This window comes from Phyllobates terribilis, unplaced genomic scaffold (assembly GCF_046119375.1).
Source record: "Phyllobates terribilis strain yellow unplaced genomic scaffold, ASM4611937v1 Scaffold_49__1_contigs__length_9717188, whole genome shotgun sequence".
NCBI classification, from domain to species: Eukaryota; Metazoa; Chordata; class Amphibia; order Anura; family Dendrobatidae; genus Phyllobates; species Phyllobates terribilis.
Genome location: NW_027362809.1, coordinates 4,223,854 through 4,242,426, shown reverse-complemented (window position 1 = coordinate 4,242,426; position 18,573 = coordinate 4,223,854). Strand labels below are relative to the sequence as shown.

The window sequence follows — 18,573 nt, the reverse complement described above, 5'->3', positions numbered from 1 at the left end:
GTGACTATTTTGACTCCACAGTCACTTTCTGGATATTAGCACACAGTGGATGTTGGAGAGTGAAAATTACAAATATATAATTTCATTACCCAACACATAGTGCCCAGATTGTGCTCCAGGAGACACACACCGTAAATTAAGTGGGTTCTTCTCACTATAGTAATGTCAAATACATGGATGCTAAATGTGTTTTGGGCGCACTGCAAGGCTCAGAAGTGAGGGGGAGATTTGACTTTGGGAGAGTGGATATTGCTGGATTGATTTATGGAAGTCATGTTGCTTTTCAAAAGCCTTTGAGCCACTAATAATGTGGAAACCTCTGGTTTTCCATTGACAGATGATGGACCTGAGTGGGGGCTTGTTTTTTGTGAGATGAGTAGAAGTTATTATTGATATTATTTTTGCCTACATAAGATTGCTTGATGGCTTTTTATTCCATATTTGGGAGGCAGAATTAACAAACAGGTGAACACTACGATCCACTGGTTCATCCTATGAGGTTTTCTATTAGACTGTGAACTGTTATTGTCTTGGTGAATAATGACGGCTAACATAGGGCAAAATATAACAAAAATCACAGAAAAAGATACAGCCTTACTAACACCAAATCATATAACAAATGCACTGGCAGGATGCCGCAGACCCCCATGATAAAGGTGGGGGCTGCGCAGGTGCAAAATACTGATGGAGCAACCACTCACAATCATACCAATTCATGGAGGGGGTGGTTGCCTAGTATTAAAGATGCACACAGATGAAGCTTGCATAGGACGCCAGTCACACAGGTAGGTTTGATGCACAGTGTCTGGCTTAGGATAGTGATGATGCCCATACTATTACATCAGGAAGGCTGCCCAGCACTATATAAGTGCACCCCAAATGGACAGACACCCCAGTACACCCAACCAACACTAAAATGCTAATGCATTTGTTATCTGATTTGGTGTTGGTAAGGCTGATTTTTTTCTGTGATGTTTTCTTGGTAAATAATGATACTTTTACATAAAGTACATTTTTACGGAGAGTTTAAGTAGAAACATTCAACAATATAAATTTTAAGGATATGTTATTCATAAATAATAATTGGTTTTATTCTTAGCAGATGACTGTACCAGGAGATCAGAGGGACAGCTGACATCTTCAATTTTTAAATCAGATGATCTTGAGATCACACAAGATACAATTGAAGTGAATGCCATTACTCCAGATATACCATCATCCCTTCACAGCAAAGATCTGTCATCTGATCATTTGAAACAGGTCCTGTCTTCTGATTCATTACCGACCACTAAGGAAAATCAAAGTCACAAAATAAGCATTAAAAAACAAATTGCTCCTAAAGCAAAGAAGCCATTTTCATGTTCAGAATATGGAAATAGTTTTTCCTTTGAAAAGTCTTTTCTTAAACATCAAAGCATTCACACAGCAGAAAATAGATTTTTTTGTTTCAAGTGTGGGAAAGTTTTTAACCAGAAATCAAATCTTGTTAGACATCAGAGAACCCACACAGGGGAGAAGCCTTTTTCCTGTTCAGAATGTGGGAAATTTTTTACAGAGAAATCAAGTTTAATCAGACATCAGAGAACTCACACAGGGGAGAAGCCTTATTCATGTTCAGAATGTGGGAAATGTTTTACATTGAAATCAAATTTTATCAGACATCAGAAAAGTCACACAGGGGAGAAGCCTTTTTCCTGCTCAGAATGTGGAAAATGTTTTACAGCGAAATCAAGTTTTATCAGACATCAGAGAATTCACACAGGGGAGAAGCCTTTTTCCTGTTCAGAATGTTGAAAATGTTTTAGCTGCAAATCACATTTGGTTAAGCACCAGAGAATTCACACAGGGGAGAAGCCTTTTTCCTGTTCAGAATGTGGAAAATGTTTTAGCTGCAAATCAGATTTGGTTAAGCACCAGAGAATTCACACAGGGGAGAAGCCTTTTTCCTGTTCAGAATGTGGAAAATATTTTAGCTAGAAATCAGGTTTTGTTACGCACAAGAGAATTCACAGAGGGGAGAAGCCTTTTTCCTGTTCAGAATGTGGAAAATGTTTTAGCCATAAATCAGGTTTGGTTAAGCACCAGAGAACTCACACAGGGGAAAAGCCTTTTTGCTGTTCAGAATGTGGGAAATGTTTTAGCCAGAAATCAGATTTGGTTAAGCACAAGAGAATTCACACAGGGGAGAAGCCTTGTTCCTGTTCAGAATGTGGGAAATGTTTTATCCAGAAATCAGATTTGGTTAAGCACAAGAGAATTCACACAGGGGAGAAACCTTTTTCCTGTTCAGAATGTGGGAAATGTTTTGTGAAGAAATCATCACTTCTTAGTCACCAGAGAACTCACACAGACGAGAAGCCATTTTCATGTTCTTAATACGGGAAATGTTTTATACGGAAATCAATCCTTAACAAACTTCAGAGAAGTCACACAGGGGAGAAGCCTTTTTCATTTTTAACCGAAAATTATATCTTCATAAAGGGGTTGTCCACTACTAGGACAACTCCTTCTCATTCCTTATGTTTGGCCTTTTTAAAATAAAAACACTCATACGCACTTCCTGTTCTGGCGCCGTTCCATTGGTGTCACAACTCGCGTTTCCGTAAGGATGTTACATCACACAATCCTGCTCCCAATCAACGCCACCTTCAGACGTATTGTACATCAACAGGAAGGACATGGCCTGGACACAGCACCAAGAGAACGCACACACTGAAAGCACTCTCTTCAGACCGTGTTCCTGGGGAAATTCTAAGCAATTTACAGCCTCAAACATGACTTTCTATATGGGAAAGAAAGAAGAGATCAGAGGTTAATCTGAGGTCCTCCACCTCTGTCAGCATGTCTGGTATGCAGCGTTTCTTATGGAAGGTCTTATCTTCTTGCTCCGGAGCTATTACTGCCTCACCTCAGTGTGGAAAAAGAAGCAGTCTTAACCCTCATGATGACAGACAGCTCCAGCCTGTAAGTCCTGCACCAACTTCTCTCTTAATGTAGACCTCACAAGAAAACAGCTCCACAAATCTCCCTGTACTCTCACCAAAGCCCCCATGTTGAGCAGTGCTTGCTTCACAGGGACATTTACCCCCCAGCCACAGGTTATTCTGATATGGGGAACAACATAACTTATTTGTATATCAGATTGCGTCTATCCCTACTAGAGAAGATATGGAGCAATATATTCAGAGGCTGGAGACCACATACAATACTGAAACACGTCCCCTCACTTCTATCCTGTCACAGCTTACTGACAAGGTACAGAGATTAGAGGATGATATTGTCCACGTTAGAGGCCATCAAAATGCTCAGAAACTAACACTGGATCTTCACAGCCAGTAAATAAACCATCTGTTTAATATGGTTGATGATCAAGAAAATCACAATAATATCTGGATAAGGGGTATACCTGAAAGCATCAATGCACAAGTGATTTATGCCAACACTGCGATCATTATTCATAATATCCTTGGTGATCCTATTGATAAGGAGGTGGAGATTTATAAGGCGCACCGTACCATAGGCAACCATGGCCCAGATCCTGAGCGTCCATGGGACATTATGTGTCGCATACATATTTTCAATGTAAAAGAGGCCATTGTGAGGAAAGCAGAGGAGTTGGGTCCTGGTGATTTCAATGGAAAATGCATATAATTGCTCACATATCCTGAATGACACTTGTTAAAAGAAGGGTATTGAAACCACTACTTGATGCCATCTGGGAAAATGGCCTGATGTACTCCTGGGGGTACCCATTCCAGCTGTATATTTTCAAAGATACAAGCAACATGAGATCTATTTGTGATGCCCTGGACATTCCATATATCTGACTGGCCACCTGCTCCACCATTGCCACAGAGAGTTCCAGCACGTCACAGAAGGCGTTCAGTGGATCAGGAACTTGATGGTGATGCAGCCAGATGGGAAAGGAACCTGCCAATCGTATGAGCTCCTGAAATTAATCTGGTCTTCCCTGATGAGAGACAGTTTGCCGATGCTTACTTATTTCTTTAAGCATATAATTAGATATATCTAAATAGAGCATTAGGAGCCACTCTTCCACTATATAGAATGTCTAAGTTCATATAAGATCTTAGACCGGCATATAAGTTGAGTTCACATGATACTACTGTAATATCAGGCTTTATTACTTTACTTGCTTTATATTCCATGGTTCCCCCTAATAGGAATCCTAGAACTGAAAGTTTGACTTACGCCTGTAAAGACAACCCCCAGTTAGGGACTTGCATTGGGATCTGCTTGTTTCGCAATTTCCTACTGTTTTGATATATTCATAATCTATACTTATTAAACACTGAGAGGTAGACGTTACTATCTACCGTCTATACTTCCTCTTTTCTCTTATTCTTTCTCTCTTCCATTCCCTCTTTTTTTCATATAATATGGCACAACTCAAAACTTGTTCATTAAATGTCAGAGGACTTAATGTTCCAGAGAAAGGAGCTCAAGTGTTTTATCGTAGGCATAAACAGCACGTACATTTTCTCTTTCTTCAGGAGTCACACTTTAGAGGCGATCATATACTGTACCTCAGTTTACTAATAGATATTATTCATCTTGGCTTCCCAGAAAAATGCAGTTTTGAAGTCTAAGGTGCTGAGTATAGGCCGCCACAGATCACTGCTGCATACTATTGTAGAAACACTGTCTGACACGAAGAGGAGGTTCGCGTTTGTTAAGATCTCTGTCTACTCCAAAATTTTGACTTTGGAAAACTTCTATCTCCCTAATTGTGACCAAATTAAGTCATGCCGTCATTACTTAAACAAACTAAAATATTTTGCGGAGGACCTTATCATCATTGGAGGTGACTTTAATTTTTTCTTGGATCCTTCTTTAGACGGGTCCCTGGGCTGGAGTCACCAATCTAAAACACAAACAAAAGCTTTGCTAATTGTGCTTTGGTCTCAAACAGTCGATGTATGGAGGATACTACATCCAGACATAAAGGATTATACCTATTATTCTCCTTTGCACAATATGCATAGCCATATAGTCCTTTTCTTAATTAGCCGTCACTTGCCTACATGGCAACCTACATCTCTAAAATGTTCTACAGTGAAGTTAATATATAAGGCGTGGGATAGGGGTAAAAATATTCTGGGAATTGGAAAGTACACAATCTATACTCCTTTATGGCACAGCTATAACTTACCAGAGCTACAGAAAAAAAAATGTTAGTGAGTGAGAGGATAGGGGTATATGTTTGGTGTCACAATTCTTGAGGGATGGATTATTCAAGATGTTTGAACAAATAAAGGCAGATTTTAACCTTCCACATAGGGTGTTTTATCAATATCTGCAAATACATATTGCATATACTACACAACTAGAATAAACATAAATTGACATCACCCAATAGATACCATTACTACATCGTTGGATACAAAAGGTCTAATATCCCTTATTTATAGGCAGTTACTGGCCCTACATTTGGATAAATATTCTTTGATAGTTAAGACAAAATGGGAGGAGGATGTGGGCCCCTTATCTGAGGAGCAATAGGGGAAATACTGGATTTGACACCGAAAGTTTCATTGTCAGAGTTACAAAGATTGTGCCGAATTCTTCTCATTCATAGAGTATATAGATCCCCAAGTATTTTATTTAAAATTGAAATACAAATGGATGACACATGTCCTATATGTGATCAAAATGATGCCCACCTGATGCATATGACGTGGAAATGTGTAAATATTGGCGACTAATGGAACGTGGTGATGGCTCTTGTACGATCTGTATTTGGGATACAACTTCAGTTGGAACCTAAAATCTGTATCCTAGGACTCCTGGGAGAGGACGTAGACCCAGACTCCATATGGCAATAGCTAGCTCAGGAATATTATTCCAAGCCAGAAAGTTGTCGGCACTACATTGGATAGACAATTCTCCCCTAACGATAACAGAACTAAAATCCAGGATAAATAACACTCTATGGTTGGAAAGGGGATCTTATATTAAAGGAACGCTCTCAAGAAATTCATACACATATGGGAGCAATGGTTAAATACACCAGGTATTGCTTCAAAGAACCTTCACAGAAATACTATCCTGGATCGTTTGTCCATTTCCTTACAGTAAACCAGGAATTTATATCCTTTATACGCAAGGTGTCAGCAAATAATCATAGTCTCAGTCCACACAATTGCCCCTTCTTAGATATATGCTTTTTCTTTTGATGTCCCAATAGGGAAAAAAATAAGCCGTCAGGAAGTATTCAGATATTTATGTACAAATGTAAAATTACTATTCCAAACATTGTACTATAGAGCGATATTGGGATTTATATCATTGTAAACCGGTTCTTGTATTCTTTACTGGTTTTTCTTTCTTTTTATTGTTGTTCTCACAATGTTTGTATAAAAAAAAAAAAAATGTTGGTAATTCTTTTAGTTTTTTTTCCATAAAATCGATCTGATTGAAAAACGAAAGGAGGGAAGGTCTTTACTAGATCAAACGTACACAAAATGCCAAGATCACATGTGAAGGTACTCGTACGAATTTGCAGATAAATGTGGTTGCTCATTGACAAGGAGGTTACATCCACACGTGTAAAGGACATACGTATCCAACAAAAAAGGGGCACCCGGGCCAGAAACTCATAACCCCATTGAAATAGCGGAAGCATTTAGTTGCTGTTTTATAGTTCACTATATAATATTCATGGACAATACCACGACATGCCACCTAATATTCTTGAAATAAAAATTGACAAATATATTAAGGACACTGCCGTTCCTTCCTTACAGACCCCTGAGCAGGAGATACTAGACTAAGTTTTCACTAAACAAGAGATAGGAGAGGACATTAAATCGTTCCCTATCGGGAAGAGCCCTGGGGCAGATGGATTCAATAATAGATTTTATAAGATGTTTGCACCTCAGTTATTACCATTTTTAGCCAAAGTGTTCAATGATATCTCAGAAGACTCCCCCTTTTGCCCCCAATCACTTAAGGCTCATATAACGGTTTTATCAAAGCCTGGAAAAGAACCAAATACCTGCCCTAATATTCATCCAATATCATTAAATAATGTAAAATATTCTCTAAAGTAATTACATCACGGCTCTCCCACTATCTACTCCCAATTGTCAGCAGCGCTCAGGTTGGCTTCATTAAGGGTAGAGAAGCTCGTGATAATAAAAATAAAACGTTGTTGTTAACCACTTTACAGCCTGTGGCGTATTAGTACGCACCAGGCTGTCACCCCCTGTTCAGCGCGGGCTCCGGCGCTGAGCCTGCACTGAACCGAGCACATGTCAGCTGATTATTACAGCTGACATGTGCCCGCAACAGCCGCGGGTGGAATCGCGATCCACCTACGGCTTTTAACATGCTAATTGCTGCTGTCAATCTCTGACAGCGGCATTTAACATCGCCGCGCCGGAAGCGTGTCACTTACCCCGCCCATCGGTGACCCCGTCACGTGGTCGTGGGTCACTGATGGGTGGGCATGACAACCCTGGGTCTGCAGCAGACCCCAGTGGTTGTCATGTGCTGATCGCTATGAGCGCCACCTACTGGTCGACGCTCATAGCACAGGAGCATTTCTGCTACATAGAGGTGATCTGCTCATCCCCTCTATGTAGCAGAGATGATCAGACAGTTGCTGCTTCTATAGAAGGAAGCAAAAAGTGAAAAAAAAATGTTTTTAAAAATATTAAAAAAATATAAAAGTTGAAATCACCCCCCTTTTGCCCCATTCAAAATAAAATATTAAAAAAAAACAACCCACATACACATATTTGGTATCGCCGCTTTCAGAATCGCCCGATCTATCAATATAAAAAAATAATTAATCCGATCGGTAAACGGCGTAACGAGAAAAAAATTCTAAACGCCAGAATTATGTTTTCTGGTCGCCGCAACATTGCAATAAAATACAATAACGGGCGATCAAAATATCGGATCTACCCCAAAATGGTATCAATAAAAACTTCAGCTCAGCACGCAAAAAATAAGCCCTCACCTGGCCCCAGATCCCGAAAAATGGAGACGCTATGGGTCTTGGAAAATGGCGCCATTTTTTTTTTTAGCAAACTTTGGAATTTTTTCCACCACTTAAATAAAAAAGAACCTATACATGTTTGGTATCTACAAACTTGTAATGACCTGGAGAATAATAATGGCAGGTCAGTTTTAGCATTCAGTGAACGTGGTAAAGAAATTAAAAAAAAAACATCTGAGGTATTGCACTTTTTTTGCAATTTCACCGCACTTGGAATTTTTTTCCTGCTTTCCTGTACACGACATGGTAAAACCAGTAATGTCGTTCAAAAGTACAACTCGTCCCACAAAAAATAAGCCCTCACATGGCCATATTGACCAACAAATAAAAACGCTATGGCTCTGGGAACAAGGGGAGCAAAAAACAAAAAGTCAAAAGCGGAAAAACCCAGGGTTGCGAAGGGGTTAATTTGACATGCAAAAAAACTGGCACCCAATGTGCCTTGTTTCTGTCTACACTAAAAAAGTGTTCGACACAGTGCATTGGACTTTCTTAAAGAGCGCCCTACCACAAATTAGGATGGACTCTTTCTTGTTATCTAAAATTCTATCCTTCTACACTGACCCTAAAGCGATAGGGTAAACGGCCTTCTATATGACACATTTTCTATTAAAAAGGGGACGAGACAAGGGTGTCCCTTATCACCTCTCCTATACACATTGGTGATGGAACATTTAGCGGTAGCATTACACACAAATCCAGATATTAGTGGAGTTACTATAGACTCACATCACTATAAACTAGCTCTATACGCAGATGACTTGTTGCTCTATGTTTCAAACCCAATGATCTAATTTCTGTTTATAATAAAGGAATTCGAATAACTCGGCCATGTAAGTAATTTTAAAGTCAACTACTCTAAAACAGAAGCCATGAACATAACTTTTAACCCTGAACTGACACAATAGCTAATTTCTAACTTTCCCTTTAAGTGGCAGAAAGACACAATTAAGTACCTGGGTATACAAATTCTGGGGAACTTGGATGATCTGTATCTTTTAAATTATATCCCCCATCCTGGAACAAATGGTTCAAAATCGAATGAATTATTACTTGAAACCCTTGTCCTGGTTTGGTCGTATTAGTGTGATCAAAATGGACATTTTACCAGATCTTCTTTATATATTTCAGACCGTTCCGGTCTGCGTTCCTCAAACCTTTTTCTCCCGTCTCAACAATTCTAAGAGCAAGTTTGTATGGGGAACATCGAGGCCTAGGATACGTGTTACAATATTGTGAAGAAACAGGAGGGAGGGTTAGGGAGCTACAACGCTGAATCCAAACAGGGTGAAGATAGTCCACTGAAGGGTGCCGGTCCCGCTGGTGAGCACAGACATATGAAGAAAACGAAAAGGAGAAAATCAGCACTCCAACAGGTAAAATCTGAGAAAAATGTATTGGATCATTTAAAAAAAACAAAAAATGTAAAATTCTTATGCGTTTATGGTGCTAGGGTAGCAGATGAGAAAAGGACAATGAAGTCATATATATATACAAGCAGAATGGAATCACATGACACAAAATGAGAAATCAATTAAACATGCAAAAGGTGTGAAGAAAATCCCGGCCACACTTCACATTGAAGGCAACGAGATCAAATACAGACAAGATGATCATTACAAGCGTCACACAACAAGCCAGAAATGCAAAACACCATGATGGTGAAAAATAAGATAGAATTAGACCTTATTCTCTTGTTCATGCATATCCGTATCCCCCTCTGTATATAAACTGTTTATTGCAGGACATTTGTGTGAAGACCACCGGTGTTAGCTGCCAGGGAATTATCCCATATAGGAACACAACACCGGGATTAAGTGTACAGGTGTGAGATCACAGGGTCAGAACATCACAAATGCCATCAACTATAGCAACGGAAGGTGGGAGGATATACTGATTATAGAGGGACAGGAACATGTATGCATGAGATTGATGATAGATTCAGTATAGAGCGTCGCAATAACAATGTCCAATAAACAGATAAAACGCATCAATGTCTAAATTGTGAATAGAAATATTGTTCTTATCGATCTGACACATGTAAAAATAGTACAAACAAGCAAGAAAACGATCAATAAGCCAATATTTAGAAAAATAGTTCAATAAACTTTATTGTAAATAGTAACAAGCATGATTTAGGGTAATTATAAATATAGCCATTCCAAACCTTGAAAAAGATTGCTCCACTAGGTACAGCATTAAACATCTAATCCACAATTGGAAAGATACATGTATGTAAACAAGTATTGACAATCAATACACATACTAGAGGGTGCATAGTCTACCACTAGCCAATAAAGTGCCAAAATAAGTGCATGTATAGTCATTTCAATAAAAATATGCAGTCCATCATAGTCCTGTCTATACATACCAAGAAATAAACGAAAAGGCTGCAGAGAAGAAATGACAGGGCACAGGAGCGTCACATTAACCAGCTGTACACGTGGAGCAACAGCCCCGACGCGCGTTTCGGATTTCCCTTCGTCAGGGGGCGTGGAGATTTGTATGTTTGAATTGATTTAAATAGGACCCGAAGGACCCATGGGCCGGAAGGGGCATGTGCGTAGTCATAGCTACATAGACGCTATCAGCGCCCGCATCACGCCACCACCGGAAAACAAGGCCCCACGTGACCCGGAAGTGAGGCGTGCGTTACTAAGGAGACCACGACATGCGCCGGCATCCACATCACAAGGCGATAGCTACAGGCCACACGTGACCCGGTAAGAACCATCGTCACAGATACAGAGAGACGGCAGGCGCCGAGGAGCGACAGCACGCACGCGTACAGGGTCATTATTCCAACAATTGTACAGGCTGTATATATACTTATTAGAAAAAAGGGGGGGAAGGAGGGGGAAAATGAAGTATAACAAACACTAGATTTTCCATGGCCACATATACAATAGAAGAAGAATAAGGAGAATAGATATATATCAACTCAAAAATGAAAGATTCAAAATAAAAAATAAACGATATGAAAAAATAAAGATAGTGACAACATGTATAAACATATGCATTTAGAGTCACGACCCAGCAACCACAAGGGGATTCCATCAGGACATCCCACAATGTGTACACACATGTGTGTTAAAAGGCATAATGAATAGGTACATAGATTAAATACGTCCTCAATACAGGAAAGAAAGCATATTAAATATTATAAATAAATGAACCCATAGATGTAAATACATCAATCGCATACAATGTTGCAACCCGCACACATATAGATGGATATCTAAATGTTTTTTCACATAGTGAATACATCAAGCCACGTAATGTCCAATTATATGTATCACTTATCAAAAAATATATACCAGGACGGCTCCATCTGTGTGGTGCGGAGACGGGACGAACAAGTCAATTATATGCCACACTCGTCAAGTAGACACCGGGACGGCTCCATAAACGTGGCACAAAAGAGAAAGAAGAGAAAGCAAGTAAAACAGCAGCCAGGAAGAGTAGGTAGTAAGGGGTCCTAGATAGCATAGAAAGTACATTAAAAACAGATAAAAAACAATATAAAAAACAACAACACAAATACAAATGCAGGGTTCATGGCATAGAACATAATATAGACGTTGCACAATTCAATGTAAATTAAGGGACACTTTCAATTATTCAAAGGAATAATGCATAGCTGATGTTTTCATTCAACCCTCGTGGATGTACAGAATTTAGGGTCCAGATCCAGCGAGATTCAATTTGGGCTAATTTCTGTCCGATCTTGCCTCCCCGTATATTTGGTGTAATGGAGTCTATCCCCCTAACCCGAAAGAGCGAGGCATCGCTGTTATGATGGATTTTATAGTGACGCGGGATCGTCTTAAGAGTTGATGTATCCGCGTGGTCGGCGGCAGCCAAAATCCCCAGTACATGTTCACATATTCGTATCTTAAACTGGCGAGTTGTCATGCCAACATAAATCAGGCCACATGGACATGTAGCGATGTATATTACATTTTTAGTTGTACATGTGATGAATTTGTTAATTGTAAACGTTCTAGTTCCATCAGATTTGAAGAACGTATCACTCCGTTCTACATTAGGGCATGCCACACACCGACCACACGGGACACATCCGCTCCGCCTAGGTTGCCCATCCAGAAATGTATTGCCTCCCGACCCCTCATAATGAAAGCGTACCAAATAATCTCTGAGCATACCGAGCATTATCTGTCATATCAACGGGAGGCAAATAGATGCATCATTGTAAAACAGAAGAGAACAAGTACAGAACACTGGTGAGATTACTGTGGAGCATTGTAATGGCGAATCAGATTACTGTGGAGCATTGTAATGGTGAATCAGATTACTGTGGAGCATTGTAATGGCGAATCAGATTACTGTGGAGCATTGTAATGGCGAATCAGATTAGATGGAGCGCACAAATCCATGATATCCAAGAGCTGAATGTATAACTGATCAATGGCAATGGGAGACGTCTGCATAGAGTCTGATGGAAAACCTGATCGTGAGGCTATAGATGGAGCAAGAATTTCTATCTGTATCAAGAAAAACAGGTAATTACATTATAATAAAACTGACAAAAACAAATATCTGATGCAGAACTGAATCGTGAAGCTATGGATGTAGCGGGAATTTCTATCTGTATCAACGAAAAACAAATCATTGAATTATATTGCGAAAAAAACTGATAAGAATAAATATATGAGAAATGGAAGATAAATAAGCTGCAGAACATTGCAATGGAAATACTCAGTCATTGCTGAAAAATCTTTAAGATATTTGCATCATTCATGTGCGTTCTGCGAAGATGAATCAGCGATGATAGCGCAATATACAGAAAGGCAAATAAGTACACCGGCAAATAATAACCGGAAAAACACAAAAATAAATTCAGAAAACCTGGAATGTCACCATATAGATGTCTGCTGGGAAGAAACCAGTATGGATTTCATCAATAGATGTAAAACAGGTCATTGCGGAAATTCATTACCCGAAGGGTATTTAGTATTTGCACGTCAGATCCAGAAGGCTTCACGCATATTAAGGTGTTTCTGTCTGTTCCACCCCTTACCGGATAACTAACTTTTACAAGACCAAAGAAAGAACAATGTGTGAGATCATTATTCTCTATGGACACACAATGTTTTGATGCCCCGGAGTATGTGCTATTAGAACTATTGATATATGAAATCTGCTCCGGTGCTCTCTATGAATCCTACCAATTTGTATAAAACAATGTTGTCCACTATTCTGGAGGAAGGCATTTATATGTCAGTATTTAATAACAAAATTCAGCGCTGGCTGTTACCTGATTATGCCATTTTTTATGGGCTCCCCAAAACACACTAGGGTATCTCCCCCCCACCCTTCGCCCTATTATCTCTGTCAACCTGTATTCCTCCATCCCTCACACATTGGCCGTCATTGCCGTTCAACACCATTTAAATAAATATAGTGGATATTCTGTGAATTTAAAAAGGTTCATTATAACATAAAATATTTGTTGTCCCACAACAATTTTATGTTTGATTCTAAATATCATTTATAAGTACTTGGAGCCCCCATCTGCTCCAAATTCTCACCATATTTGGCTATGCTGTACATGTCGTGGTGGGAAGAAATTTACATTTTTTCTGATGATAATCCATTTTTTGAGCACAGTTTTTGGTTTGGTAGATATGTTGATGATGTACTTTTGGTATGGAGAGGTGACCCCCAGTTAGTGTCACAATTTGTTTTGTAATTGAATTCTTATTCCTTAAATTTAAAATTAACTGTCAGTGAACCTTTGATTTCCACTCCATTTCTGGATATTTTCCTGACAGGGATAGTAACATCTTATAAAGTGGACACCACACTCTATAGAAAACCTTTGTCAGGCAACACATTACTGTTGTCTTCCAATTCTCAACTTACTCTATACAGTTCGCAGGGACGACTCAGTGTAGTTGGAGAGAAGCACTCCGATGCCGTTCAGCGAATGTGACTCGTGCTACACAAAATATGTAACTTCCAACATAAGTGCTGATCCATCCTCCGTGGATTCTTTTATGCCTAAGGGGAGACCTGTCCACATACCCCCTGTGATGACATCACGGGGGCTAGTCTCCAGCCTTCATATTTTTATTAGATATCTGTTTTTTGCAATAACTTATCATGGATTGATCGTAGAGGCCCAAAAGTGATACCATATTTTCTGTTATGATTTTACCTTTCTCCAAAGACTACACATGGTATAGCTGCCGTCTGCTATTTTGTTACTTTTGTGCCACAGCTCCCCAGAGGGGCTTACAGTGACTGTTAAATATCCATATTGTTCCTTAGCTGACCCTGCCACCCAAAATATAGGCCCCATTATTATTTGACATATGGAACTTTAGTTATTCCATATTCCATATTGGCTTCGGGCCGTCTGCAGGCCTTTGTTACATTTCCTTTGAAGCACTGGGAATAAAACATTCTCAGTTAGCTGTAAATCTATCACAAGCCTGTGTTAATTGGGTTTCGTAGCAGCTTTTGGGCCAGCATTTGCTTGCAAGGCCCTTCTCATATGTGTGTTGATTTGCATAGAGGCCACTGGCCAAAGTGTCAGCTCTTCTTCCATGGACAATTACTATAGGGGAGGAGGGAAGTGGAGTCTGAGAGAGACTTCTTAATATCTATGACAGGGGAGAAGAAAAGATTTTCAATATTTCCATTACAATCTATTTTTCATTGATACAGATAGAAATGCTTGCTATACCTATAGCCTCACAATCAGGTTTTGCATCAGACACTATGCAGACGTATCCCATTGCAATTGATATGTTATACAGTACAGACCAAAAGTTTGGACACACCTTCTCATTTAAAGATTTTTCTGTATATTCATGACTATGAAGGCATCAAAACTATGAATTATCACATGTGGAATTATATAGTTAACAAAAAAAGTGTGAAACAACTGAAAATATGTCTTATATTCTAGGTTCTTCAAAGTAGCCACCTTTTGCTTTGATGACTGCTTTGCACACTCTTGACATTCTCTTGATGAGCTTCAAGAGGTAGTCACCGGAAATGGTTTTCACTTCACAGGTGTGCCCTGTCAGGTTTAATAAGTGGGATTTCTTGCCTTATAAATAGGGTTGGGACCATCAGTTGTGTTGTGCAGAAGTCTGGTGGATACACAGCTGATAGTCCTATTGTATAAACTTTAAAAAATGAAGGTCAGTCAGTGCGAAAAATTGGGAAAACTTTGAAAGTGTCCCCAAGTGCAGTTCCAAAAACCATCAAGCTCTGCAAAGAAACTAGCTCACATAAGGACCGCCCCAGTAAAGGAAGACCAAGAGTCACCTCTGCTTCTGTGGATAAGTTTATCCGAGTCACCAGCCTCAGAAATCGCAGGTTAACAGCAGCTGAGATTAGAGATCAGGTCAATGCCACACAGAGTTCTAGCAGCAGACACATCACTTCAACAACTGTTATTGTGCAGCAGGCCTTTATGGTAAAATAGCTTCTAGGAAACCACTGCTAAGGACAGGCAACAAGCAGAAGAGACTTGTTTGGGCTAGAGAACACAAGGAATGGACATTAGACCAGTGGAAATCTGTGCTTTGGGCTGCTGAGTCTAAATTTGAGATCTTTGGTTCCAACCACCGTGTCTTTGTGCGACGCAGAAAAGGTGAATGGATGGACTCTACATGCCTGGTTCCCACCGTGAAGCATGGAGGAGGAGGTGTGATGGTGTGGGGGTGCTTTGCTGGTGACACTGTTGGGGATTTATTCAAAATTGAAGGCATACTGAACCAGCATGGCAACCACAGCATCTTGCAGCGGCATGCTATTCCATCCGGTTTGTGTTTAGTTGGACCATCATTTATTTTTCAACAGGACAATGACCCCAAACACACCTCCAGGCTGTGTAAGGGCTATTTGACCAAGGAGAGTGATGGGGTGCTACGCCAGATGACCTGGCCTCCACAGTCACCAGACCTGAACCCAATTGAGATGGTTTGGGGTGAGCTGGACCGCAGAGTGAAGGCAAAAGGGCCAACAAGTGCTAAGCATCTCTGGGAACTCCTTCAAGATTGTTGGAAGACCATTTCCGGTGACTACCTCTTGAAGCTCATCAAGAGAATGGCAAGAGTGTGCAAAGCAGTTATCAAAGCAAAAGGTGGCTACTTTGAAGAACCTAGAATATAAGACATATTTTCAGTTGTTTCACACTTTTTTGTTAAGTATATAATTCCACATGTGTTAATTCATAGTTTTGATGCCTTCAGTGTGAATGTACAATTTTCATAGTAATGAAAATACAGAAAATCTTTAAATGAGAAGGTGTGTCCAAACTTTTGGTCTGTACTGTACATCCAACTCCTGGATAGTATGGATTTGTACGCTCCATCTAATCTGATTCACCATTGCAATGTTCCACAGTAATCTCACCAGTGTTCTGTACTTGTTTTCGTCTGTTTTACAATGATGCATCTATTTGCCTCCTGTTGATATGATTGATAATGCTTGGAATATCTGCGGCTCTATGATCCTTCGCCAGGATATTATGCTTTGCACCAGATCAGATGCGGGTGTATTTCCTAACATCAGTGGTTTTCATACAAATTTCCTGCAATAAACAGTTTATATACAGGGTGGGATACAAATATGCATGAACAAGAGTATGAGGTTTAATTCTATGTTCCTTGTATGTAGTATTATTTGGTCATTATCTGGTGGTAATATGTGGTCTGGTCATGGTGTGGTGGTACTTGTTCCTTGTATGTGGTGTTAAAATGTTCTGTCACTATGTGGTGGTAAAATGTGGTCCGGCCATGGTGTGGTGGTATTTGCTCCTTGTATGTAGTATTATTTGGTCACTATGTGGTGATATGTGGTCTAGTCATCGTGTGTCGGTATTCTTTGTATGTGGTATTATTTGGTCACTATGTGGTGGTAATATGCAGTCTGGCCATGGTGTGACGGTTTTTGTCCCTTTGTATGTGATATTATTTGAAAAAAATGTATGTGACACATTCCCTTAAAGAAAAATATACCTAAATAGAGTACTGGATATTTTAAGAAATGTTTAATAGGTTACAGTAGAGTAGGGCCCTGCCAGAAGAGTCTACCTTGTCGTGGCGGCGGCTTACAAAATCGTTTGGCCAAAACAAAAGCTGCTGCTATGTATGTGATATGGTGTTCTATGGGAACTGTTAGGGTATGTGCACATGGTCAGGAGCCGCTGTGTGTTTGACACTGCATGCTTATGCAGCATCAAACCTGCCGCAGTCTGGTGTTACAGCATAGTGGGTAGGATTTCTAGAAATCCCATGTCCACTATGCGACTCTGTGCACCTATGGATCACCCACGGAAACTGACATGCAGTACGTCTTTCAGACCTGCAGCATGTCAATTTCTCTTGCGGGTCCACATGTGGACTTTCTCCACAGACTAACATCTATGAGAAAACTCCACATGTGCAAAAAAAAAATCGTGCCACTCAATTGCATAAATTGAGGGCAGAAGCCGCACGGCTATCCGGCAGCTTCGGTGTTGCAGGCGCCTCCGGAGTGTGGGCACATACCCTTAATGTGTGATTGATAAGGATGTGGTGCAGAAGTGGAGTTTTTCCAAGAGTGGGCGGTGTGACTGTGGAAGGTTTGAGGAGTGGAGGTGGAGCTGGGGTGGAGCCTGGGCGGAGTCTCAAGGGGCCCGAAATTTTTTTGTCAGTATGGGGCCTGAAATTCCTGGCGGCAGCCCCGCACATATACATACACTCATATACTAATCTTTCATGATATCACGGTCTTCTGGAGAGGGCTGCAGAACGCACTGTGGAGGAGGGGACACAGCAGACAGGACTGATTTCAGCTTCCTGCCCCTGCGTGCGGTCCGATGCTGTGGACTCTCCTCCCTCACCCTCTACTCTTTGAGGAAATGCTGCTGGGAAAGGAACCGCAGGAGGCAGAAGACCCCTGTAAGACCCTGCAGGAGGACAGACACAGCAGCCAATGAGCGCTCTCATCAGTCTGATGGAACAGCGTTCATTGGCCAGCGGCCTCTCTCCTGCATGACATGCCCCATTTTTCAATGCCCGCACTCTGCCCTGAGTATCAAAAATCATTACGGGTGGGAGTGGACAGGGTTAAGCAGCATCAGCCCTCAGTCAAGGGCCCCCATAGCAGCTGCGTGGTCTACTGCCTGAGCACTGCACCCCTTCCTGCATGGGCCCCCCTTCACCTCTGGGCCCGGGTGCATCGGTGGTGTGTCGGGCCCTGGCTGAACCCCTCGCTGCGGCTCTGAGCAAATGTAATCTTATTTACACACAAACGAGCGGTAAAGAAATCAGTGAGACACCTGTGGGATAAGAACGTAAGAACGCCCATTACACCCTCAGATGATTCCCTGGTGGGTACAGTGTCCGAAATGGGGTCATTTTAGGGGGTCGTATGTTCTTTACACCTCGAGGGCTTTGCTTTTGGCCGCTCCGTACACCTCGTACACACCTGACTCCGCTCCGTACACACAGCTCCGCTCCGTACACACGGCTCCGCTCTGTACACCTCGTAAACACGCGGCTCTGCTCCCTACAGCTCGTACA

At 40.8% G+C, this 18,573-nt stretch overlaps 2 protein-coding genes across 2 annotated transcripts in view; both read left to right on the top strand.

The window, feature by feature from the left end:
- The window catches only part of LOC141191623 (oocyte zinc finger protein XlCOF8.4-like), a 29,656-nt gene extending 23,051 nt beyond the window's left edge, over positions 1-6,605 (top strand). Inside the window, exon 7 of the mRNA XM_073661555.1 lies at positions 1,103-6,605. Within this exon, the coding sequence (XP_073517656.1) occupies positions 1,103-1,794 (692 nt within the window). The 3' untranslated portion in view covers positions 1,795-6,605. The remainder of the gene's footprint in view (positions 1-1,102) is intronic.
- Positions 6,606-9,307: 2,702 nt separating this feature from the next.
- The window catches only part of LOC141191624 (oocyte zinc finger protein XlCOF8.4-like), a 32,674-nt gene continuing 23,408 nt past the window's right edge, over positions 9,308-18,573 (top strand). The window contains exon 1 of the mRNA XM_073661556.1: positions 9,308-9,402. The gene's annotated coding sequence lies outside the window, so the exon portion shown is untranslated. The remainder of the gene's footprint in view (positions 9,403-18,573) is intronic.